General features: G+C 49.6%; 1 protein-coding gene across 1 annotated transcript; it reads left to right on the plus strand.

Annotated features, from left to right (window-relative positions):
* RGMA (repulsive guidance molecule BMP co-receptor a) lies at positions 1 to 25,812 on the plus strand. Its single transcript, XM_067555631.1, has 3 exons — positions 1 to 118; positions 17,403 to 17,914; positions 21,768 to 25,812. The coding sequence occupies exons 1-3, from the start codon at positions 37 to 39 to the stop codon at positions 22,476 to 22,478; spliced, it is 1,305 nt and encodes a 434-aa protein (XP_067411732.1). The 5' UTR covers positions 1 to 36; the 3' UTR covers positions 22,479 to 25,812.
* The last annotated feature ends 837 nt before the right edge of the window (positions 25,813 to 26,649 follow it).

Consider the following 26,649-nt stretch of genomic DNA (forward strand, 5'->3'; position numbering starts at 1 on the left):
AGGGAGAGGATAGTGGTTAAAGCTCGATCTGGATGGATGGGTATGGGGAGAGGGGCAGGAGCCACAGCCCTGGGATTCCTCCAAATCCTCCCTGTCTTTCTCTGCATCTTCCCTGCAGGTAAGGAACAGCCCCTTGGGTTGAAGATTTTTTTCGTACCAAAAAAAACCAAACGCCTTTGCTAGCAGCGTCAGTTACCCCCCGTTTGTGGGCCTCCCTGTCTCTCTCTGCAGCAGTTCGCCACATGTTTAAAGGCGAGTCGGGCTCCGCTTCCAGCCTCGCTAATCTCCATCCGATTTGGTTCCCCCCTTGATCTCCGCTCCGGGCTCTGCCCGGTGCCCGCCGCTGCGCCCCTGCGGGAGGGCGGCGAGCCGCCTGGGCAGAGCGGGAGACAGAGGCGGCAGATCTCCGCTCCTGCCGCGGCGGGCGGTGTCGGGGCTGCTCCCGGTGTCCCCCGGTGCGGTGGGCAGGGAAGAGGTGCCCCCTCGGGCCCCTCGCCTGGTGGCGTGCACAGAAGTTGGCTTCAAGTCCGAAACGTGCCTGGTGCGCTTAAAACAGCCGGGCAGTGAGGAGAGAGTGAATCCTGAGTTGTGATTGTGTGTGTGTGTGTGTGTGCGCGCGCGGGGTGGGTCAGGCTGAGCAGCTCATGCCACCTCCGGCCCTCTGAAGGGATGTCTACACACACACACACACACACACACAGAGGAATGGTCCTGATCCACTGCGACGTCACTGCAGCTGTGCACCAGCCTGACCCCCTGTGTCTGCCCCGGCGCACAGCTGGAGCGAGGGGCCCGCTGGTGAATGTGCCCCGGGAGCTTTGGGATGCAGGGGGCCTTGCCAGCACACCCGACCCCCGTTCCCCAAGCAACCTGCCTGTGCTTGGGTTTTTAGCACTCCTCTGCCGGGAGCTTCACTGAGCCGGGCTTGGAGATGTTGTTGCTCCTGTCGCAGGGCGAAAGCAAGTGTTCCCGGGGCAGCCGGGCAGCCCTGCGAGGGTCTGCGCCCCCTCCCCAAAGCCGTGCACCCCCGATGCTGCTCCCCCTGCGCGCACACTGGGACGCTCATCTTTCTGGTTGATAAGGTTTGTGGGCCACCCTCCGCCTTGCCCCGCTTTGTTTGCATGGTGTCAGAAAAGGAGAGAATGTCAGCATTACAGCTGAACACGCCATCTGGTTCCAATGAATCCCCCATAGTTTTGCACAATGTTTTTGGCAGATCTGTGCCTGCAAATTCCTTCGAGCTGTGAGTGCTTGTTTTTGTTGGGGGAGGGGAAACCAACTCCACAGAGGCAGATTTGTTCCTTCCAAAACTCTCCAGTTTCTTTACCTCTTTTTTCTTTCATTTGAGAGGGGTTGGGGGGGGGGGAGAGAAAAAGAAAAGCCCTAAAGTTAAATCTCCTGGTTGGTTTGATTTTATTTTTTATAATGTTTCTGCCTTTTCCATTGCCTGTGCAAAAGAAACGCACGATCTAAATCTCTTAAGCTAAGATGTCTTTCTCACACATGCAATAAAGAAAGAAAGAAATTGACCCCCTCCTGGATATAGTAAAATAAACCCCTTCATTGAAATATCAGGATCAACATTTCCACCTGGATCGCACTGGTGGTTAGGATATTTTAGCCCCAAGTAAACTGAACGCAGAGATCCACATTGTGGGGGAGGTTTTGATCAGATCCCGACGCATGTTGCTTAACTTCTTTATGCAGCATTTCAGTCAAAGTGCTGGGGCTGCCTTTGCCATGCAAGAAAGAACTTGATATTAGATCTGTGTGTTTGGTTTGGTTTTTTTTAATTCTCCCCTCAACAGCCAAATATGTTTCATGGAACTGGCAAAACTGGGTAATCAAGACCCACAGTGAACTGCTAAGAGGCGTTTGGGCACAAATGTAGCCCATGTTCCCCATTCATTACATTTGTCCCTCACTCTGCACTTTAATAGGGGTCCAGGAGGCAGGAGAAGAGAAGGGGTGTCTGCACCTGGGTGTCTCCCCCCTTTCTCTCCACTCTGTCTCCTGCTAATTCACATCTCAGCAGCACATTGTAAAGAGGTGGCATAACCCTGATGGAGTCTTAAAACTGCTTCTAAAAGTTATCGCCCCTTTTAGAGGTGCCGTGCCAAGCACTGGTCCCAGCCTGGCTCAACAGAGCGCTCAGTGTGTGAGCTGAATGTGCCCCACCAAGCCCTGCAGCTTTCCTTGATTTTTTTTCCTTTTTTTCTAAAACATTGGGTCTGATTCAACTCTCCTGGTGCTTTGCGCTGAGTGGCTTGCCCCGAGTTCCTCTTCATCTGTACCAGTCTGAGATCTGAATGGGGGCCATGGAGCCCAATTCTCCTCTCACCCCAGCGTGGATCAGGAGTAACCTCATTGGGAGTTGCCCTGGTACAAAACAGCTGCCAATGGAAGGAGGACATTTTTTATTCCCTCTTTCCTAAGCAAATCTCCTATTGAGGAGTCTGAGGGCCAGATTTCCCAAAGACCTAGGCTCAGTCTCCAAGTTCTCAGCATCCATTATTAGGGCCTTGTTTCTGAAAGTGCTCAGTACCCGGTACAGGGTGACCAGATAACAAGTGTGAAAAATGGGTATGGGGGCTGGGGCATAATAGATGCCTATATAAGAAAAAGCTCCGAATATCAGGACCGTCCCTATAAAATCAGGACATCTGGTCACCCTAACCCAGTAGCTCCCATTTGCGACACTTAAGGTAACATATGTGACACTCAGCACCCCCTGTGCTGAGCTCTTGTTAAAATCCAGCCATGTATTTCAGGGCCTAAATGGGAACTTAACTGTATTGATAATCTCGCGCTATGAATTTTGCTTAAGCAAGGACTTCAAGGTTTGCCCCCCGTATAATACTCTGTAGGAAGCTGCTGTTGCTTTTGGGTCTAGCTGGGAAGCTGATCCAGTTCCCCTGGGTGACTCTGATACTTGCTGTCTGCACTGTAATATGCCCTTTCTTCCCTTTCTCCAAGGAGTGGGAATTTATGCCTCCAATCCATCCAGGCAGTGTGGTTTATTCCAGATAAGGATCCAGCCTACTGGAGGCTTATCAGATAGGTTGATAAATGGCTTTTGTCTCTCAGCTGCAGTGAGGGATGTGATCTCAGCACTAAGCTGAAACTGAGAAGGGGGGCTTAGAGGTTGTTAAAACAACACCTTCTACACCCTTAAAGTGACAGCGCTTGGAGTATTCCCAGTTCTGGGGAGATACGGTAAAGTGGCGGCAGGGGTGGCTCTTGTGTTAGATGTTATGGAGGAAAAGAGTGACGGCATTCAAATGTAGACCTGGGAGTATTTTGACTTCACAGGTTTCTTGCTGTGCTGAAGCTGGACTCGTAGTTGGAATGGGGAGTTTTCCAGCGATTGCCACTGAGAATCTCACTGGGGCTAACAGGAGGTGCCTCGTTTTTCATGCACATGATGTGGGCTTTTTCATGGGAATCACCTCTCTTTGATTCCAAGCCCCTGGTTAATAGGAACTGGGAGATGTTATGGGGAACTTTGGGTTTATAATATCAGCAGCTGAGGTTTTCTTCTTCGTCTGTGGTCTGAACAGCTGCACCACGTCAGACGTCATCATAGAGCTGTGCAGCCATAAAAACTTCTTTACCTGGGGGCTTAGTGGGTTTCTGTGCTAGCCTGCTGCTTCTGGAGACCTGGGCCGAAATGCTGGGTCAGGCTAGTGACAATGAGTTTGAGGGTTTTCCATCCAAGTCCCTAAGAGACACACCACCCTCTTTGGCAAGGTTGTGCACAGCTGTCAGTTTCATCTTAGCACAGGCGCAGCACTTAAATAGTTGGGGTGTTGCTGCGGGTTAGCCTGGAAGTGCATTGGCAGAACCGAGGGGGTTGTGGAGGATCAGAAGAGCAGGGGATGCTGCAGGTTTTGCTCTTTTTTGCTTTGCTGTTTGGCAGAGCTGTGGGGGAGCAACCCAGAACTGGACTAGCAGAAGGTGCTGCATGTCAGGACTGAGGTGCATCAGCAGAGCTGTGTGGGGAGCTGAAATATCAGCCAGGGATTGGGGGAGAGAGGGCGACAGGATTGAGGGGTATTGGCAGCACAGTGGTGGTGCCCAGGCCTGGAAGACCAGGCAGTGCTGCAAGCGACAACTGATGGGAACTGACACGGGGAAAGGATTTTGGATTGGAATATTAGAGGTGCTGCAAATCAGGATTGAGTTGCATTGGCAGAGCGCTGTCCATGCTGTGTATGGATCTACAGGCTGTTGGTCCCTTTTTTCCACAAGGAATAAATTCACTCATAAATGTTTTTAAAAGGCTTTGTAACCTACAATTGACAAATATTGTACTGAAGATCAGAAATCCCATAACTGCGCCTTTTTTTTTTTTTTTTTGCATGAACTGTAATAATAACAACTGGGGTTTTAATTGTAATCTCAAAGATTTCTTTGCACTCGAGCGCAATCTTGCTCACAAAATTACTGCTCCACCAGCAGAAGTTTCTGTAGCAAGGAGGGAGAATTGAATTATGTCCAATTGCAAAACCAGATGCCATCCCTTCGATGAAGTCATAGGGTCTTTTCTGCAAAAGAACAAGCTGGCTCCCTATGCACAAGTAGCCATCTAAGTGCAGACTGAGCAGCTCTGTCTAATGTCCTGCACATGGCTACAGGGAGCTGCACTTGGGGAGGCAGAATGTGCCGGTCTGTAGAGAGGCCAGATCAGTGAGTTCCTTAGGGTGGATCGACAGCTGGGTTACTGGAGGAGCTGAAATGCCCAGTCTTGATCCCAAGGAAGTTTTGTCATTTGCTTTCAAGATTGGGCCCTAAAGATGTGATCATATCTGGAGAGTAGGACACCTAATGCACTTCACTTGAGTCTTGACTGTTCTACAGAATAACCCACCAGGCAGGATGCTCTGTCCGGGGCTTAAGTCTCCTGTTAGATGCTGGCTTCCTGTTCTTTTTTGAGTGCTGTTGGCTTCAGTCTCCAATGGCCTGGGTTCTGAGAAACCCATGGTTCAGTGACTAGTGCATGTGGCTGAGTGTGTTCCTGCCAGAGGACCCCTGACTCTGGAATTTGCTCCCCACAGCGATCTGACAGAGCCGAGTTTGCTGACCTTTCTGGCACAACACAAAACCCCTCTCTCTTCACAGGCTTTGGCCCGAGGGGGTGGGGATGGATGAATGAGCAGGGAATGGAGAGCCGAAGGGATGCATTTGCTTTTGAGTTTTTCATTTCTTCTCCAACCTTTAGAACTTGAGCCCTGGGGCTCCAGCAATGGGCACATTTTAGAAATAAACAAACCACTGAATGTCAAGGGCTGGGATCTAGGCCTGCAGTGGTTGAAGGGTTTATAGATTTTCATGCATCGTTTCCATTGCATTTTGAGTCGTATAGAACAAGTTTAGTATCAGCCGGGCTGGTGGTATGTGAACGGGGATGTATAGGGCAGGGGTGGGGAGGTGAGAGACACGTACGTGTGAACGGATCTACGTAAAAGATTTCTTTGGCACCGCCTCCTGAAGAAAGCGAGAGTCTGGAATGTGAGGCACAGGGCTGTACGTGTGTTGGTGTGAATTTCCCCTAGGTTGTGCAGGGTTCTAGCTGACATCTGTGAAAGTCAGGCAGCTGACTCTCCACGCCCTGCACTCAAATCAACGCCTCTAATTGAAATGCCGCAATTCTTGGCAGGCTGTTTAATTGTGTAAATTTGCCTTGTTCAGATTTATGTGCTTCGGGCTTTTCTCTGTCTGCTTGTTTTTGTATCTCATTTAGCCCAGTGTTGAAGGGTTGAAATTTCACAAGAAAGTGGTGTGGGGCTGATTATTCCTGGAGGAAAAACACACCTGTAGTGCAAAGTGCTTTTGCTCAGCAGCCTTCGTGGCACTGTCTGCACTATCCTCACACAAGATGTTGAAAGGCAGAAGACCTGCTGGCCAGGAGGGCTACAGTCGCCCAGCTGTGCTGAGGGGTTGTGCCTGTAACACAGTTTGAGCAAGGCCTAGGCAAAATGCTGTTGGTGTGAAAACAACCACGGCTCAGCTGGGAGCCTGAGCCTCTTGGAGAACGGTCCGATGCCTGCAGCCAGGCTCATCCCAGTGGCTCACCAGACTTGGAGGAGGAAAGACGATATTGTAAGTGACTCTGAAATCCCACCTTAAAGGTGAAGGGCAAAGGAAACGCAGTGGGAAAATGATCTAAGAGCCCAAGCTGCTGGCAGAGTCCAAGCAGATCCGTCTGCTCCTTTCTGATGGAGCTTGATCCCAAGGGCCCATCAGGGGCATATTGGGGAAGGTGCTGAGTCTCCTGGTTAGAGGAGGGGACTAGGAGTTGGAACCCTTTGTTGTGAATTCCCCACTCTGTCACTGAGCGACCTTGGGAGGTCACTTCATTGCTCTGTGCCTCAGTTTCCTCACCTGTAAACTGCTTTACCCACCTTTATAAAGCACTCGAGATCTTGGCTGACCTGTTGCTGTTGTGAAAGCAACCCTTCCTTCCCCTGCCTGCCAAGCAAGCCTTGCTTTCAAGATTTCACGCTTGCTGTGATGACATGCCAGTATTCCTGGCCATTGCGTCTCTCCCATTGATCTAAGGGGAGTAAGCTTCATTAACACCAGTTAATAGGTGGGGAAACTGAGGCACGTGGCCTCACCTGCAGTCACACAAGGAGTCAGTGGTGGACCAGGGAATAGAAACTGTGGCCTTCTGGACACCAGCCGCCTCCGTTTAGCTGGTAGCAGTATCTGTTGCAAGAGAAACACTGCACCCTGATTCCCTCGAGTCTCAAGAAGTTTAACAGCGAAGGAGGGGCAGATCCTGTGGTTTTTTGTGGCTTCAAATTCAAACGTTCCAGTCATTTTCCAGCCCAGTTAGTGATCCCATTTCCTAGGTACACCGATTTCCAGGCTTTGAAGTTCACCTTTTCAAGCTTTGTCTGTAATTCTTGGAGCAGCAACTCATCCAGGAGGGTCAGTTGTTAGGGGACGTCTACTGCATCTGGGAGTGAGCCTCCGAGCCTGGGAAGACAGACTCACTAGCAGGGCTCGAGCCCACCCAACCCCCTCAGTTTGGGAGCCCAAAATCCAGCCTGCGCTGTAACACCCCCACTGCAATTTTTAGCGCGCTAGCTCCAGCCCTGCTAGCATGAGTCCATCTACCCAGGTTGAGAAGCTCACTTCCTGCTGCTGTGTAGACGTACCCTCAGGGGAGTGGTGAAGACCCCCATGGCTTTGATTAATGGCTCTCTTCTTTCCGTGCAAGGCGAAAGCGTCCCTTGGTTGTAGGAGAAAACCTTGCTGGACTTGAGGAGGTCATGTGTGGGGGAAGAGAAATGTTTTCTTCCTTGCAAGACATTCTGGATTCATGGTCAGCTGATTCCCTGCACAAAATAAGCAAAGTGACAAGGACAATCAAGAGCTCTTCTTGCAGTATCTGGAGCTAGAGAAGACACGGACTGTATTTTTCCACCTCTGCTTGCTCCATGATTTTGGGATACTAGGGAGGAAGGAACTCTGCAGTGGGGAGCAAAAGGGAGTGGCTGATGTCAGGGGCTCCGGTGTCCACTTGAATGACAGAAGTTGGAAATGGAAAAGCCCAGTCAGGTTGTTTGGCTCCGTCTCCCTGTCCATTTCTTTAAACAAACCTAAACACCTTTCCCAGCCTCTCCAGCACAGACTTCGGTAGGACGATGACTGGGTTACGAAAGGGACTGCGCAGTTACACCAGCATATATGTGGAGCAACTCCATCGGAGTGCATTTACCTTGAAGTCTTGCATTTCCTCCAGATTTAAGTTGGTGTAATGGAGCACAGAATCCAGCCCATAACACATAGTGTCCCTTTTCAAAATGATCCCAACTCCCTCAAAAATGAACACTGCCACTTTAAGAGAGTCAGGTTTATTTTCCCCCTTCAGTCCTCTCCCTACCCCCCACTCCAGTGCAACTGAAACCTGATCTAATCCCTTTGCACATGGGTAATTTATTGGTCTATTGGGTTTTTCTTGATGGCAAATTGCATTGTCTTTCTTCCTGGGTTGAGGTTTTGGAGCAGTTTGCTACATTCCTGCAGCGACTTTCTCAGGGCTGATCTTTCACACCCCTTCTGAGCTCAGTCAAATCAGTTTTATTGGGCCTCTTTGTTATGCAAACAGGGCAATAATAATCAGGCTATTATTCTGCAAGATTGTGCTTGATTAACAGTTCAAAGGAGGTCCCTGGAAGAAACTAACTCTGCCATGATGCACAAATCCTTTCACACCGCCTAGGTCAGATGGCCACTGGGCCCTTCCTCACTGCATGGGGTTCCCTTCCCCCTTCCCCGCTGAAACTTTGTTGGAGTCTATTCAAGGGGCACCATCAATCAGTCCAGCTGGTGGGATGGAGGTTTTTGTTTTCCTTGTCACTTTCTCCATACACCACAGAACAGGCAGTTATGAGCTTCTCTCTATCAGCAGCGTGACAGGACACAGGTATACATGCCCACAGAGTAATTACCCATAATATACCCAGTGCAGATTATCCACACACCACCTTTACTGTAATTCACCTTTACTGTAATTACCCCTGTGGCACAAAGTAGCCACTCACCCAAAATACGGATTCTGGCCACTTGGGCCCACAAACGCAGTGTGAGAGGTATTATAGAAGGTGTTAATATGCAGTGTTATGTATGTTTCCACATCCTCCTATCCAAACCTTTTCCTCTTACACATACACGTGTATATTACACACATAGGCTATTCCTTCCCCCTCAATGCATCCACCACCATTCTCCTCTCCCCCCTCACCTCCCGCCAAAAGACAACCACCACTGCATTTCTCATTCAGTTTCTTCTTCCAGACTGAGAACTAGGCAAAGCCCACTGCTAGGTGTTTGCTGTGGAATGATCTGCTGGGATGAGGGTTTCTTGCAGGGGCTTACGTTGTAATTAAGGTTATGTCTACACTATGGGCACTGCAACGGCAGCACTACAGCTATGCCACTGTTGTGAGACACTTCCGACATCGATCTAGCCGCATCTACAGCAGGGGTTAAGTCAGCTGAACTAGGGCGCTCAAAGGTGGCTAAATTTTAATTGTAGACCAGGGCTTATCAGTTTGTCTTTGGATTCCCTGAAATCTTGGTGGAACTGAGCTTGCTCTGTGACTGTTCAAATAGCAGCTTATATGTTGTTCCTCCCTCGTGACTCTCTGTGTGTAGGAAGAAAGAATATGAATATGGGAATATGGCATTACAGGTCCAATTTTTCAAACCTAAAGTTAGGTTCCTTAATTCCTAGCTAGGCACCTATACCTAAGTGACCTGATTTTCAGATACGCTGAGCACCCACAAATCCCAGGTATGTAGCACCTTTGAAAATGATCTCACTTATACCTTGGTGCCTAAATAAATATGTATTTAAGAACCTAAATCTGAGATGTTTGACCATAGGTTATAGAGTATTTTGATACGTACTCCAGTAAAATCTCATACTGAAAATGAGTCTTACCCACACACGTATTTACCCACTAACATATATACAATTAGTTTACAGGTAAACGTTTCAAAAGCACCTAAGTGACTTATGAGCCTAAGTCCCATTTTCAAAAGTAGCCTGAGTCAAGAGGAATTGCAAGTTCTCAGTGATTGAGAAGTGTGATATAACTGGCATTGCTGAAACCTGGTGGGGAGAGTCGCGTGATTGGAATGTCGAATCCCCTGTCTGTGATGTGTGAAAAGTTGGGTTGGTATGGGAGGACTTGGGGACTGTAGTAAATCATCAGCAGAGTCTCTAAACATTACAGATGATAATTTTCTAACACCAGCAGCATTGCACCCAACATGAAGTACCTCTGTTTTGGATCTCATTATGATGGATAAAGATACATTTTTAAAGCATATTAGGAACAAAAGATTTCCTAGCAGTGGTACAAGCCCATTACTGGATGGAGATGGTAACATTGTTAATAATGATACAGAAAAGTGTTCGGTCATTATTTCTGTTCTGGATTTGGAAAGAAGCAGGCGGATGTACTATTATCACACGAGGATGATGAAGTACTTTCCAGTCCATCCTGGAGGATATTAAACAACATATAAGAGTGATACACATTTTTAAATTGGCAGGACTGGATAATTTGCACCCAAGGATCCTAAAAGAATTGGCTGAGGGGGGTGTCTGGCCCACGGATGTTAATTTTTAATACATCTTAGAGTACCAGGGAAACTCCAGAAAACTGGAAGAGCATGCCTTGTTCCAATATTCAAAAAGGGCAAGCAAGACGAGCCAGATAACTATAGTCCAGTTAGCCTGACATCAATCCCAGGCCAAATAATGGGACAGCTTATATGGAATTCAACTGATAAAGAATAAAAGAATAGGATTAATACCAATCAAGATGGTTTTATATAAAATAGGTCTTAACAAACAAACCTGATTTCATTGTATGATGAGATTACAAATTTGGTTGATAAAGAAAATTGCGGAGATGTAGTAGACTTAGACTTATGTAAGACTTTGACTTAGTACCGCATGACATTCTTATTAAAAAATGAGCACTATACGATATCAACAAAGCATATGTTAAATGGACTAATAACAGGCTAACAGACAACTCTTGCAAATTAGTTGTCGATGGGGATTTGTCATCAAATGGAAGCATTTCTAGCAGGGTTCTGCAGGGATTGTTATTAGACATAACACTAGTCAATGTTTTCTCAGTGATCTGGAAATAAATATAAAATCACTTCTGATAAAATTTGTGGATGCCACAAAGAATGGTAGAGTGGCAAATAATGAGCATAGGGCAGTGACACAGAGCTATCTGGATCTCTTGGTAAGCTGAGCCTAGTCGAACAAAATGTGCTTTAATACAGCCCAATGCAAAGCGAGTTATACCTCTCAGAATGACTATAGCCTTGAAAGATACAAGAAAGGGATCAAAGGACGAAAAACTGAACATGAGGTCCCAATGTGATGGGCTAGTATGACCCTTGGTCTATGAGAAGGGCTTAGTGAGTAAATTTAGAGGAATAAAGGATTTTTTGGTTCACTGGCAATTCTGAAAAAAAATGTAAATCATCTGGAAACCAAAAGAAATTTTTTGGCAAGTCAGAAAGTCAGAAAAAAATTCTTTCAGCTTAAATAGAATGTTTCATGTAAACCAGAACAAAACATTTTGTTTAATTTTAGGCATTTTTAATTATTTTTAAGTTAAAAGTAATTTCAAGTTTTAAAAATTGGAACATTTCATCTAGAAAATATCAAAATAATATGATTCAATTTTTTTTTGGATTTTTTTTTTTTTTTTAGGTTTTCTTTTTCTACTAAAATAATGCAGCAAAATCAACACAAATTCACAATATGTGTTGGTGGTCCAAATCTGCCTTTTTCCCCCCCCAAAAAAAGTTTTGGTCAAAAAATTTCACCCAGTAATGCGTAAAAATAGGGAAGCAATTTTACTTCCATACACAGCATTGCTGAGACTGAGACTGGCATGCTGCATCCAGTTCTGGGGTCCATACTTTAAAAAGGATATTGAAAAATTGGAGAGCGTGTAGAAAAGATAAAAATCACAAAAATGATCTGAGTGCCGAAGAAAACGCCTTACAGTGAGAGACATAAAGAGCTCAATCTATCTAGCTTATCAAAAAGGAGATGAAGAGTTGAGTTAATTACTGTGTGTGTGTGTGTGTATATATGTATATAGTACTTTCGTGGGGAGGAAATACCAGGAACCAAAAGAATTGTTTAATCTAACAGAGAAAGGCCTAACAAACCAACGGCCATAAGCAGAAGGCCAACAAATTCAAACTGGAAATAAGGCACAAATTTTTAACATTGGTGGTAATTAACCATTGGAACGAATGATGGAGGGAAGTGCTAGATTCCTTCTGGAAGATGTGCTTGAACCAAACATACATTACTGGATTCAACAGAGAGGTAACTGGGTTAAATTCTACAGCCTGTGATATACAAGAGGCCAGATTTGATGATCCCTGCTAGCCTTAAAAGCAGTAGCTTTTGACTGGCTACTTGAACGCTTGAGCATCCATGAATATCACCCCTTAATAGACAGATGGGTCACTATTGAGCAAAGTGAGACCATCAGTTTCCCAAAAGACACGGGCTCCCATATATTTACATAGCAAGGACTATATCTTGAGACCCAGAGAGAGTCTCAGGGACCCACTTCCTCCGTCATTCAAGATCACAGTGCCAGGGAGAAGGCAGAAAGGCATGGGATGTGGGGGGCACCGGGGCGCGTGTGAGCACGCTGTGAAATGTCACCCGGGCCCAAGCCCCCTGGGTGAGGCCTGTGCGCAGAATCCCTGCACTCCGGCAACTTGCTACATGCGTCTTTGAATGATAGCAGCAGAGGGGCTTGTTTCCGTGCTAAGTCATCTGTGGTTGAAAAACAGATCCATTATGAGTAGATGGAAAATAGATTATATGAAATTGAATAAACATAGTTCCTTGGCTTTTGTTCAAATGAGTTTTTGCTTTTATACCAAAGCCTCTGCCATAGGAGACGTGAGGAGAAGCAGATGGGGGGCGGGAGGGGGGAATGGGAAGGATCGTTCGCTGTCTCTTTCCTGCATAGTTCTGCTTGCCAGGTTCCTTGCTCCTCAGTCTCCGTCAGAGCGTTGCAGGGCTGTAGGGTTCCTCAGTCCTGACACGTGTCTTGCTGGGGGTGAGTCACGCAGGTGTTCGTGTCAGCTCGAGGCATCAGACAATCGCACTATTGAATGGATCAGATAGGGAGGCGCGGGCCGGGGGAGGCTTTGCCAACAGATTAAAAGAGCAAGGCCACAAACAACCTACCTGAGACCTGCGGTTATTCAGTGCCCTGTGAAATGGAATTGACCCCGCCACCTTTATCTGCTGGCAGGGGAGAGATTAGGTAGGAAGGGCCACCTCCCTCCTTTGCTCCAGGTGCAAAGCCAGAGTGAGATGGGCTGCCTTTTCCATAATGGAGGTGCCATCACTGTCAGCCTATTGCCTGTGAAGGCGAACTGCATGTGAAAGGGCCTCTTCTGCGTGCGTACTTACATACAGACACACGCAGTGCATGCTGCTACTTCGGCACCTGGCTTTGGAAATCTGGCCTTATATGGGGCCCTGCACAAAACAGCAAATCAGAGCATTTTGCCAAAAGGCAAATGATAAGATCTTTAAGAAAAATGCTCCCCCTACAGGCCAAGGGATGGAATGGAACAGGCTTTTCTTTTTCTCTTTTTTTTTTTTCCTGAGTACCTTATAAAGTAATGAGTTAGACGCCAGCCGTGTGCAGCCGTCCTGTGCTCAGCAGTAACATGCATATGGCCGTAGCTATTAGAGCCCTGCCGAGCTGAGAGAGCGCAACTGAGGCTATGGCTCCGAGCGTCACTGGATCCCGAACTTCCACCGAGGGAGTTACGAGAGATGGGCAGAGAGGAGCTCAGTTTAACGTCTCGTAAGAAGGAAGGCTCCCGCGATGCAGCAGCAAAACCTTTGTTACTGTATTGTCAGCTTTGGATTGCAGCCCAAACGCCAGTACAGAACTTGGCTTGTACCTCCTGTTCCAAGCTAAAGACGCACCCCTTAGAGACCAGCACACAGCACCCTATTCCTGATAATAGCTGGATGTCTCCAAACGAGCATCTACGCTCCACTGACAACTGAGGGAGATTCTTATTGAGTCGTATATTGTGAGCCCTATTGCCTGGTGCTAAGGATGTGTGGTTTAGCTGGTGACCTCTGGACATGGTTCTTTATTTATCATCTACGTAGTTCTTCCATCATGAGGTTCTTGGTGGCAGCACAAACTTGAAGCTTGGGGGGGGCTTGGGACAGAGAAAGGGAGCTGGGATTTCCTAGTATGACACTCTTGCACACTGAACGTGTCGTCCCAACCCACGCCTTGAAATTTCTCACCTTGAAATGCTGCTATTCACATTCCAGGTGCCAGCAAAGTCTGATTGCATCACATTGAATGACAGACTGATACTCTGGCAGAACTGGTGTGCTGTCATGAGCTAATCTGATCGTTTAGATCAGCGTGCCTGAATCCATAGCGCCTTTCACTTCTCACCTGCTCTCTGTCTCTAATCACGGTGCTTGGCAGGCACCAGGCCTCCACATAAAGCCTGTCGGACAGTGTTACATCAGCCATGTTTAATCACAGACAATTTTAACATGTGGCTTTTAGCCCTGATAGAATATGCAGGGCCTGGAATTAGAGGTCATAAATCCAAGGCCCAGGATATGTATCACTGGCGTGAGGTGATCCAACAGCAGAATTTCATCTGGCTGAAACACACAGCAACAGGCTTTCTCTGCAACTCACCTCGAGGCCTGTAGTGAAAAGCCCACAGTTATGTGACGTGGATTCACTATGTTCCAGCAAAATGCAATCTACTGAAAAGGGATGTTGGTGAAATAATGTGTGCAGACAGTTGAAATAAAAATAATCCTATGCAGTAGAATACCCATTTTACAAATGAATTGGGGATTAAGGAGTTCTTAAAAATGAATATCTCCAAATTGCAGTAAGTCCAGTGCATAAATTACTGCCTGGTGCATTGCATTGCTTTCTTGTCCTTCCAACCACTTCAGAATGATTTCTGATGCATTGAAAGATTGGAATATGAAGGGATGTAGACTTGTGCTTCATGGACATTTTCGTTATGCTTGCCCCCTTCTTCCCCACAGTCAGGAAAAGTTATTCATAAGCGTGGGGTTGGTAAAATTGAGTGAGGTTCTGCTGTGCTCCCTGTGTTATTACTAACATCTTAGCTGATTAAACCTGGATTTTTTAAACTCTCAGAAACTTCCCACTATTTCCTTTTGCATTTCATTCCTCTTGGAAAGTGACACAAGACTGGCCACTTTCATGCAGGGTCACTTCTCATTTATAATCCTGTTCCCTTTGCCGTGTGTGTGTGTGTGTGTGTGTGTGTGTGTGTGTGTGTGTGTGTGTGTGTGTGTGTGTGTGTGTGTGTGTGTGTGTGTGTGTGTGTGTGTGTGTAAAAAACTGGAACATATTGTTTTTGGTATAAAGTGGTGCTGGGTTTTGTAGCTTTGTGTGTGTGTAAGTAACTGCCTTGGGAACTGCCGTCTAAACAAACCCCAAGACAGGAATACGCAGGCTTTGAGACATCCCCAAAAAGCATCTGGAAATGTTGCTTTTTGTTCCCCTGCATTTTGGGCCCAATCATGCACAGTTTCCATGCGTTCCGAGGGGACTGATTAAGAGGAGAGAAAGAAAAACCCCACAAATCTTTAAGCAATGTGAGCAATGAGAGATAATTTAGGGTGACCAGGTAGCAAGTGTGAAAAATTTGGACAGGGGATGTGGGTAATAGGCACCTATGTAAGAAAAAGCCCCGAATATCGGGACTGTCCCTATAAAATCAGAACATCTGGTCACCCTAGAGAGGTTCCAAATTGCCTTTGGCAGCACACTGCCTGTGCGATGTGCAATGAAGGCCATGTGTCTAGTGCCTTTGCATTGTCACTTTCAAGTCCTGCTCCAGGGGAACCACACCCCTCTGTGGAAAATATGTTCCCCCTGAAAGAACTGAATCTAAACTCCCATTGTACTTTGCATTTCCCTGTCTTGCACCTAGGCTTTTGGCCACCGAGCGCTGCTCTGAGTACTCAGCTGCAGAAGCCAGGGTTGGAAATGGTCCCTCGGTGTACACAGCCCCTCTCCCTATGGTTGCATTGAGCTGGGAGCCAGAGTCTTGCTGATTCAATGGAAGGCTACTCTAGTATCTTGCTGAAGCTGATCTGTTCTCTACACAATCGAGGCCAGTGGCTGATTAGGATTTTGCCTGTTTCCTTTCACACATTTCCCTTTGATACCCGTATCTCTACAGCTCTAGCAAAGCACTGCGGTGGGGGCAGAGGGGCCAGAGGTCGGCACGCACTGTTCCCAGCATTAATGAAGCCGCTGGAACGAGCATTGTGTCAAGGTGCTTGGTAGAGATCAGGTGATCGATAGCTGCTTGAGAAGGCTCCTTTGTACTTTGTTTGTTCCTCCTTTGCACTGTATTTCCTCCTCAGCTCTCTGCCTTTCTCGAACTCCCCAGACAGCTGCACGGTTGGCTGGTTGGCGTGAGTTGCTGACCCTGGAGGAGCCAGGCATTTGCACTGCAAGAGGAGGTTTTAGTGGAGTAGAGATCCAGGGATTGGGAAGAGTGCTATAGCAGCACAGGATAATGATTGGGAGGCAGCAGGTATTCCAGAGAATGTGAATAAACAGCTGCAGAAGGCAAACCCGATGCCTTTATCTTGGCCCCAGGCCTTTACTTACTGGACTAGGGGTGTCACTTTTTTCAGGGCTTGTCTCCATGTGAGGGGGTTGAACGGATGGTGCTGCCCTACTGCGGACAGCCTAATTGGAAACTGGGGGGTGCTGTACTGGTGTGAATCACTTTTCAATGTTAGTACGGTGAGTCTGCACCAGGGACTTGCACTAGTGCAGCTACATCAGTGAAAAATCCCCATACCTGTCAATGAGAAAATATCCACGCTAGGATCTGCTGAGCTGACTGAGTTCCCTGCTTGAGAGCAGGGTGGGATGTAAAACCAGGGCTTCCCCACTTAACGGCTGGTAAGGGCCTGGTTTTACACCACCCTCCACAGACAGGCCCATGGCTGTGTCCCAACCCCACACAGCCAGTGCCCCTGTATACCAATCAGCTGTTTAGAGAGACCAGGTATTCATCTAGCCAGCCCACTATGCACACAGACATCTGCTTCGTGCACGCAGTTGTGCTAAATGAGAACGCAAGTCAACGGCACCATTGTGCACAGCGTTTTAAATGCACAGGTGCACATGCATATTTTTGAATGTCAAGCCCTAAAAGCCTCCTGATGTTAAAGGCCCAATGGTCTTTTCCCCCAAAAGTTCATGCTGTTAAGCTATTCTCAGCATCCCAGCCAACGTGGGGAGTCTTCAGATATGTTAAGGGCTGTTATAAAGAGACTGTGATCAGTTGTTCTCCACATCCACTGAAAGTAGAACCACAGGGAATGGGCTTAATCTGCAGCAAGAGAGATTTAGGTTAGATATTGGAAAACCTTTCTAATTCTAAGGGTGCTTACCTTAGAATAGGCTTCCCAGGGAGGTTGTGGAATCCCTGTTTAAGAACAAGTTGGACAAACACCTGTCAGGGACAGTCAAGTATACTCGTTCCAGCCTCAGCACAGGGGACTGGACTTGCTGACTTCTAGCTGTACGTTTCTATCAGTCCTCCTGCTTAATTTCCCCCTGAGGATTCAACTGGGGGCTGGCTTCTTCTTCGCTTCCTGCCTTCAACTATTGGTGGTGCTGTGTGTGCTGCTACCCAGCTACCATGGTCCGCCTCAGCAGTGGTGGCATTTTGGTGGCGTGCTATAGTTGATCATTGTATTGGGCATCTTGACAGTGCCTGATTTATTTATTTTTTTTCCCCTCTCCCTCCAGTGACTTCTCAGTGCAAGATCCTGAAGTGTAACTCTGAGTTCTGGGCGGCCACGTCTGGCTCACACCACCTGGGCACGGAGGAGGCACCAGAGTTCTGCACAGCTCTCCGCACCTACGCCCACTGCACCCGCCGCACGGCCCGCACCTGCAGAGGGGACCTGGCCTACCACTCTGCTGTTCATGGCATAGATGACCTCATGGTCCAACACAACTGCTCCAAAGATGGACCCACCTCGCAGCCCCGCCTCCGAACCCTACCCCCCGGGGACAGCCAGGAGCGCTCCGACAGCCCAGATATCTGCCACTACGAGAAGAGCTTTCACAAGCACTCAGCCCCCCCAAACTACACCCACTGCGGGCTCTTTGGGGATCCCCACCTCAGGACTTTCACAGACAGCTTCCAGACATGCAAAGTGCAGGGGGCTTGGCCACTCATAGACAATAACTATCTGAACGTCCAGGTCACCAACACACCTGTGCTACCCGGGTCCACAGCGACGGCAACGACCAAGGTAAAGGCCTGGGGCAGGTGGGCTGTCCCCTGGGGGATGGTGATGTTCTAACACTGCCTCCTGCTGCTCACCCTGTTAGTCACCTTTTCTCCTGCTGCCTCCCACAAAGTGGTCCCAGAAAGCTGTTACGACTCATCCACTAGTGCCAGGTTATCCAGCAGATTGAGAATGAGTCCAAGCCCGCCACAATTACAGGGTCCTGGCAGAAAATCAAGGATTCTTTGCTCCCACACTCCTGGTTTCCCCACTCCCCAGCCCGCCCACCCCCCAATGGACTCTGCTTTTTCACCGCTGGATCTGGCCCCCTCAGATTGCTGAGCATCATCAGAGGAGATGCATCCTCCCTGGCTTAGGTTGAAATAAAAGGGGCAGGTCATTAAGGGGGCAGATCTAAGGATGGCAGCACTTCCTGAAGGGCAAACCACAAACACACACGTCTCTCTCTTTTGCACTGCAGCTGCAGTTCTGCTCGAGTCCCCCCCCACCAGATTCCTTTGCAGAGCACTACGACACCCCCATCCAGGGATGGGTGCAGCAGAAGGATAACACGGTGCCAGAGATCACTGGCAACCAGTAAAACTCGCTGAACCATAGAGTTGGCAGGGACCTCAGGAGGTCATCTAGTCCAACCCCCTGCTCAAAGCAGGACCAACCTCAGCTAAATAATCCCAGCCAGGGCTTTGTCAAGCCGCAGCTTAAAAACCTCTAAAGATGGAGATTCCACCCCCTCCCTAGGTAATTCCACCCCCTCCCTAGGTAACCCGCCCTCCTTTTTATTTTGTGGCCTCGCTCCCTTAACGTGCAAAGTGGCAGCGAAGGACTCTCCAGCAGGGTGAAAATTCACCTTGCCAAGGGCCTGCCACGGCAGCACTAAGAGGGGAGGTCCCTTACTCTTTGTGCACCCTGTCTGTCCTGTCTCATGGTCCAAGGCGCTGCACTCAGCCGCAGGAGATGGCCAGCAGTTGGGTGGTGGTAGAAGAACGATGCCACTATTAATGTCTCTCTGCAGTGGCCTCCAGCTGGTGTGGCCCGGTGGATAAGTAGGCCCAACAGCTTCCTCGGCTGAGTCCCTTTAATTGGGGAGTGAATGTGGTGCCAGGCTGGCAGGGCTGATGCTAGAAGCCTTCTCTTCATTTCCAGAGCAGGCTCAGCGTGGGAAGTCTCTGCACTGCCTCCAAGCCTGTCGGGCAGGCGCCGTCTGGAGAGGAGAGCGAGTAGTTCAGTATCCAAGGCCAGGTTAGAACTTGGCCTTTCCGGTGCATCTGCCATCCAGGGGGCGAACTAATGCCGGCTGCGATGGGGATCGGACACACACACACACTACACTTCACATGTGCCACCAGACAATCGTAGGGTGCTCACCTCCGCCGGTCTCTGCTGACCAGCATTTGGTTTGAACCAGTGCCCCTAAGGTGAAAGGCTGTCTGCCCAGTCTGTCTGTCCATACAGCTACAATTAGACTCCCTGCCCTCTCATCCCTTCACCGGAAGAAAACGGTGGTCGAGGTGGATCGTGTTCCCGTGTCACCATCTCCCTACTGCTCTGGCTTTGTGTGTGGTGCCCCCTGGTGGCTGGGCTGCCGGGAGGCTCCGTCAGCTGGCATGCGAGAGGACTGGTGATGACTAAGGGAGAGTGTTAGCTCGCCTGGGAAAGCCTGTGGTTTGGAACTGAAGAGCTGGGTTTCTAGTGCCGGCTTCCCAGCTGCTTTAGCTAGTAATTGTGTTTGTGGTCTGCAGCCAGGAGCAGGCATTCTGTGGGGCACAGTCTGTTCTCGCTGCACTGTGGCAGCCAAGAGAAATGCTCTCCAGTGACCAGGTGCAGCCCTGAGTAAATCCAGTGGCAAGCGCCCAGCTGCAGTACAATGGAACTCAAAGTGACACGTCTTAAGTGTTCAATCCGGCTTGTGCTTGAGGAGGGAATTTGAGCAGCGGGATGCTGCTGCTGCTGAATTCCTCTTTGCTGCATGGAAGGGAGCACATTTCAGCTACCCTCATCTAGAGAAAGGTCAGGGTGATTGGTCAGAAGGATCTGCTTGCTTTTCAGGCCTTGGAGAGCATGGATTCTTGTCTGGTCCTTTTCACAGTACTCTGAGGGTGACTGAGGATAGGGATTTGCCACCATCCCTGTTGAGGGTGGGAAGGATTACAGTTTCAATGAGGGATGGCCTGTGGCTTGTAGGGCCACTGGGCCCTGGACTTTATGTGGGGCCCTGCACGGTGTTGCGTCAGGACAGGGGTGCTGAGAAGTGATGAGCCATCACCCAGCCTGGCGACTCAGCAAGTTTACCCAGCAGGAAGTGCTGTTGGAACAGGTAACCCTAGCTTAGCAGTTGGATCCGGGGCGGATGGTGTCTTTGTGCATCCAGGCTTTCGCTCTGGTGCTGTTCACTGGAGCAGGGTGTTCCCAGCAAGAGGCTATAACCTCCAGTAAACCTGGTACATATCTGCCGACACCTGCAAGCTATAAATAGGGACATTTGGGGAGGAAAACAGGGACACGCCTTTTAACTCCAGTTAACCCTTCAGACCAGGAGAGCCTTCTGCAAGGGCAGAGAAATGGGAACTGTTGCTGCCAACACAGTAAGGGTTGGTACTTTGTGGATGGCCTCAGCTGGGCAAGGAAGTATTCCCTAGCATTCCCCACTATTCCCACCACCCGTTCAGCTCCATCAGTGGTACCCGTGCTGGGAACCCTGATATATGAACAGGGCTCCAGGAGGCCATGGGAATTTTAAGCCCCATGTTGTGTAAACCTACTCCAAGTAAGATGAGGGGCTGATCTACGCTACAGCTCCCCCATTACTGTACCAAGTGGGGCTGACCTGGTGTGAGCAGCAATGGAAAATCTGGGGCGGAATGGCTGGCGTGGAGAGCCAAGGGGAATGCTGGGGCTCTGTTGGGCGCCATTTGAAATTGGCGTTAGCTCCAGAAGCAATGTAAATAAATAGCAGGATGGAGTCAAATGTCCCAGTAATCCCAGAGGTCCGATCCAGGAGCCTGGGTGTCAGCTGTGTATTTCAGATCCAGATTTGAACTTCACTAAGGTTTTGAGAGGAATTACGGCCAGCACTTTGGTTCGGACACATCCCTAATAAATAGACACCATCTAAGAGCTAAACCTCCTGTAATCTCTTACATGAGGTATTGACGCCTGCTGTAGCCTGACAAGGAAATCCTAGCTAGAGGTGGGGGGCAGCCTGAGCACAGAATCAGGAGCCAGGAACACCTGGGGGTCTAAATACCATCTTGCTGCATGGTCATGAGCAAGTCCCTTTTCCCCTCTGTGTCCGTACCACGAGGGGCCGGATACGTCTCTGGCTAACAGGCTCGTCAAGGGGCCTGCAGCGAATTGAAGAAGGGAAGCGTGAGCTAAGTGTAAAGAACAATTAGTAGGTCAGTGGCTTGGGGCCATCATACATATTAGCTGGGGCTAATCAATGGACTCTCTTCTCCTCCCCCTTGGCTCCTGGGTCGCAGCTCAGCTCCATCAGGTAACTTCTGTGGGATTTGGCTGGGAGACCTTTGGGTTCTTCCTCCCTGTATGTAACTGGTTTGCCCCTGGATGCACCTGCCTGTAGGCTGACGCCCGGGGGCCTTGTGCATGAAATAGGGAAACCTTGTAGTGGGAATTCTGTGTTTGTGGATTGAAGCCCACCTCTAAAATGCCCTGAAAGACGGATTCTCCGTGTTCCAAGCAGTTTCCGGAGGCACAGGGTGGTTGCTGATGATTGAACCAGTCAGGCCTAAACCCCCTGGTATTCATGAATGTGATGCCCTAGTGACTGAGCTCAACGGGTTGTCAACCTTGGTCACTGACCGTGCCCCCTTCTCTCTCCCTCCCTCTCCCCTCACAGCTCACCATCATCTTCAAGAGCTTCCAGGAGTGCGTGGACCAGAAAGTGTACCAGGCGGAGATGGACGAGCTCCCGGCCGCCTTCGTCGACGGATCCAAGAACGGCGGCGACAAACACGGCGCCAGCAGCCTGAAGATCACCGAGAAGGTGTCTGGCCAGCACATTGAGATCCAGGCCAAGTACATCGGCACCACCATTGTGGTGAGGCAGGTGGGCCGCTACCTGACCTTCGCTGTGCGCATGCCCGAGGAGGTCGTGAACGCTGTGGAGGACAGGGACAACCAGGGCCTTTACCTCTGCCTCCGGGGCTGCCCGCTTAACCAGCAGATTGACTTCCAGACCTTCCGCTCTGCTCAGGCCACGGAAGGCCGGGCTCGCAGGAAGGGGCCCAGCCTCGCCTCCTCCCCCGAGTTCTTCACCTATGAAACGGCCATGGCCAAGTGCCGGGAGAAGCTCCCCGTGGAGGACCTGTACTTCCAGTCCTGCGTCTTCGACCTCCTGACCACAGGGGATGTCAACTTCACCTTGGCTGCTTATTACGCTTTCGAGGACGTGAAGATGCTTCATTCCAACAAGGACAAGCTGCACCTCTATGAAAGGACACGGGAGCTGGGCCCGGGCAACGCAGCCCCCTCGGGGCATCCCCGGGCCCTCCCTGCCCTCTGGCTGGCACTGGTGTGTCTGAGTCAATGCTGGTCAGTGTTCCTATAAATGTGACTTCGGTGGGTGGGGAAGAGGTCAGCGGGGAGCGACGATGGTCTGTGCTGGGATGAGGAGAGGTTGAAGAGCAGGTCCAGCTGGGAGCTAAAGAATCAGCCCCAAATCTCAGCCCTTGTCCTCAGAGTTAGAGCTCTGGGGGCCTTTGCCCCAGAGAGCCGCTGTCGGTTTCTGCTGCACCGTACCTCATGTAGCTCTTCCCCAGCTCACCCTCCCCTCTTCACATGGGTGAGGAGGCTGGGATGCTCCTGCCCCTTCCCGCCCCGGTGCTCCCTCGTAGTACTGCAAACGGTTGTGGTGACTGTGATGTTGGCATTTGTGAAAGTGGCTTCGTGTTAGGGGAGTTGGCTGCTGCTGCTGGGGAGGAGGGGCCGGTGCCCCCGCTGGACAGGACGGCGTGCTGGCGAGATGGGCCCATGCCTAGAGACCGTCATGGGACATAGGGAGGCAGGATCAGGTTTTCAGCCAGCTCCATGCTGGCCTCTGATTTTCACACCTGCTTTGCTCACGCAAACTACTACGCCGGCTGACGTGCTCACAGCCCGTCTGCTGCACGCACCGACCCTGTGTGCGTGTGTGCAAAGAGCTGGTGGTGTGCAGCTAAGCGGGGCCCGCCCGCTCCTGGGGCTTACGTGGCCGTCTTTGCAAGTGCACGTGAGAAACACCAGCCGGAGGAGCTATAATTTTGGGGCACATGCCCACCCGGAGAGAGGGTGTAGGGGAGGGCAGCTGGCTGGAGCCTTTTCTGTCCATTACTAAAGACCCTGCTCTGCCCAGCACCAAGCACCCTGCAGGTGTCTGAGGCGCACAGGTCGTCCCCCGTGGAACGGCACCATTCAATCCCAGGGTGTCCGGGAGCGAGGAAATCCCATCCTGGCACTCTGATTCACTTCATAGCCCCGAGCTTGAATCCTTTGGGCCCTTCCTGCCCTGCCCCCTCCCCTCAGAGAAACCAAGGGAAAAACCTGGCCACTAATCGAGTGGTTTCTGACATTTGCCTTGGGCCTCCTCCCAGTGTTTTAAATGCTCCTTGTGACGTGGCCCCTTGATGCCATTGGCTCCCAGGCCGCTCAGGCGAAGTGAGTGGGGAGGTCCCAGTGAGCTCCCAGATGCGTACTACAGGCTGGCCAGTCAGACTCCTCAAGCTGCTTGGTGACAAGTTGGAGTGTCCACCCCCCCTTCTAGCCCTGTCCCTTTTCACCCCAAAGGTGGCTATGGGTCAGTGGGGCTGGGGCAAAGCTCTGACAAAATGCCCAGGGAGTGGGGGGAGGTTTGCTTCTTTGCTGCTAAGCCCCTGCTCCTCTCCTAGTGAGCTCATTTCAGACCAGTTGCACCTTAGCTCTTCCTGGCTTGATTCGGAGGAGGGCACTGTTGGAAAATCCAGCTGGTGGCGGGCCCCGAGGAATCCCAGCTGCTCAAAGGCCCTGGCACTAAATCTCCTCTGCAAGGGATGCATCAGAGCCCCTCCCTCGTCTCCATGTTCTCCTGGGATTTGCCTCTTAGTTTTGCTCCACAAATGACAAGACCATCTGTACCTCGGCCTGCAGCTGGGAGACCTCTGGGGGAATCCCCCATCGTTCCCCCAGCAGGAATTTCCGAGCAATCCCCCCAGAAGTGTGGGCAGATCCCTGGGGCAACCAGCGATCCAGGATGGGCTCTTGAGGGTGCCCAAAGAGCCAGCCCAGGAAAGAACGGGAGCGTGACGTGCCCCGCAGCACTCACGAACTAGCCCCCTGTAAATACTCAAGCAACTATTCGTTGTGTCCTGCCAGCGCTAGCACTCCGTCTGTAAAGCAGCAGAGAAGTGCAACGTGTGTCATTGGGTGTAATTTATATTGTCTCTTGAATATATGGAGCCCTGGCATTGATCTCATGTGACTGTACAGATGAAGAGATGTAATCGGTTTTTAGGTGTTTCCACGACAAACAGAAGAGAACTAACAAAAAGATGTGTTTACTACTTCGCTCCTTGCTTTGTCCGCTGGGGGCCCATGTCTCTGGTTAGGGCCATTTTAAAAATAGGGATCGCACAACGTAGGGAGCTGGGGAGACCAACCACTGGATGGTAAATCTACCCACACGCTGGCCAGAGAGCTTTTGAGGGGAAGCTCAAAAAGGAAATAATTGAGACATTCTAAATTATTAGTATTTACATCAGAGTAGCCTGGATCAGGACCCATTTTGCTAGGTGCTATATAGGCACCTACGGAGGGACAGTTGCTGCCCTAAAGAATCTACAATCTAAACAGACAAGGGAGGAGAAACTGAGGCACAGTTGGTGAAATGACTTGGCCAGGGTCACACAGCTAGGCAGTGTGCGAGCTAGGCATAGAGCCCAGGTCTCTTTAGTCCCAGGCCAGTTTATTAGACCTCGTTGCCTCCCTTAAGGCTCCTGTAGTGGCTATGAACTACCCGGTTCCCAGTGGGGTTTGATCCTGGCCATCTAGCATGACCAACGGTCTATTTCTGCTAAGTTGAACAGCTTCCAACCTTGTTGGGTGAGCACAAGTCCCATTGCTGACCCTATGCATACACGTCAGTGGGGAACTATACTCCCTTAGTGTGTTTGATAGCTAGCAGCCGGCTAGCCAGTGTGATTAGCCACGGCCAGAATTATCCCATCACTTTAGTTCCTTCACTGCATAAAAATCTAATCTTTATTCCCCTAGAAATTGGAGAGGTGAATTTGTAAAGTAACTATCAGCTTTATGGTGGGGCAGTGAAATACCTGCCCCATACCTAGGAACCCCACAAATAATCCCAACTAGATGTAGGGCTGGGACATGGAGCTGCCATCACTACAGGAAGAGTACTGCCCTGTCTAGGCAGCACATCTGCGAGTGACATCGCTGTTAGCCAGTCAGTCTAGACCATAATGGCCACATGACATCAGCTGTCAATGGTACTGCTTCCTGGCATGGCAGCATAAGAGTGTGCTATGCCATGGTCAGAACTACCCTCTGAAGGAGAAAAGTCCTCCATGGTCTTGCTTGTCTCTGCATAGCCTGGACTCTCCATACTAGGCCCGTGCGCCAGTGGTGGCTGAGGATATTACAGTGGTTGGGCTATCCCTCTTTTCGAAGCAAACAGTTAAGCACTTTATTTTGGTTGTGTTTGACCCGGTTCTAGCGAAAGACGGAGTGTGGCCAAGGAAGACCTGACGGGATTGGAATAAAATAAAAGATTTTGTTTTGGGAAGGGGGAAGAATCTCCTGACTGCTCCTTGTGTTTTGGACCCGTGTGGGGTGTCACTGCATGTACATACTGTAAATTATTTATTGAGGAAAATGCAAGTAAAGGTTGTTTTGGTTTTTTTTTGGACAACGACCTAGTGGGTGTTTTCCTTCTGGCTTGTGTTGTGTTTGATTCTAATCAGGGAGGAACACGAGAGACATGAGAAAGCATGATAATGCTTTTACGGTACAGCCTGCTAAGCTCCCACTTTCTTGTGGAATATTCTCTCTAATCAAATCAGAGCCCCTTTTTCCTTGCCCTGATTCATCCTCAACAACCTGCCCCGTATAGCTGGGATTCTCCTCCCAGTTGGCAGCATGGAAAGGACGGGGTGACTGCCGCCTTCCAGGTTGAGAATCTACATTCTGCGGTATTGTAATGAACTGGATAGCAGGTGTGGGTAACAGACTAGATGAGAGTGGGTCTTTGTCTCCTTCTAGCGTCTGGTCTGCATCAGCGGTTTAAGAGGTATATGCTTCTAAAGCTAAAGAAGCTAGGTTCAAACCCTATGGTTGGCCAAAATAGGGCTCAGGTTTTGTCCTCTACTGGATGGAATCAGAACTGTACATTTTTATCACACATAATTAGCTTGTGGAACTCACTTCCACCAGATACCACTGGGGCCCAGGCAATAGTAAGATTCAAAGAAAGAATTAGACATTGATATGGATTATGAAACCATTCACAGTTACAGCCAGGATTTTGGATGTCAGCTAGAACGCTTGAAGCTTCTGGGCATGAGCTACTCACTAAGTACTGGGACTGAGGAAGAAACGTCCCCGAGGTGCAGTTTGTTCTAGTACAAAGTTTCTTGAATCTACCTTCCAAGGACACGAATCAAACTTTTTCAGACCTCAGGCGAGAGCCACCATTTCAAACTCAAACAGGCACGATCTGCACAAGGCCTACAACACTAGGAAGTGCCACAATT

Source organism: Emydura macquarii, unplaced genomic scaffold (assembly GCF_026122565.2).
Source record: "Emydura macquarii macquarii isolate MOO-44397 ecotype Brisbane River unplaced genomic scaffold, CSIRO-AGI_Emac_v2 contig_1644, whole genome shotgun sequence".
Classification (NCBI taxonomy): Eukaryota; Metazoa; Chordata; order Testudines; family Chelidae; genus Emydura; species Emydura macquarii.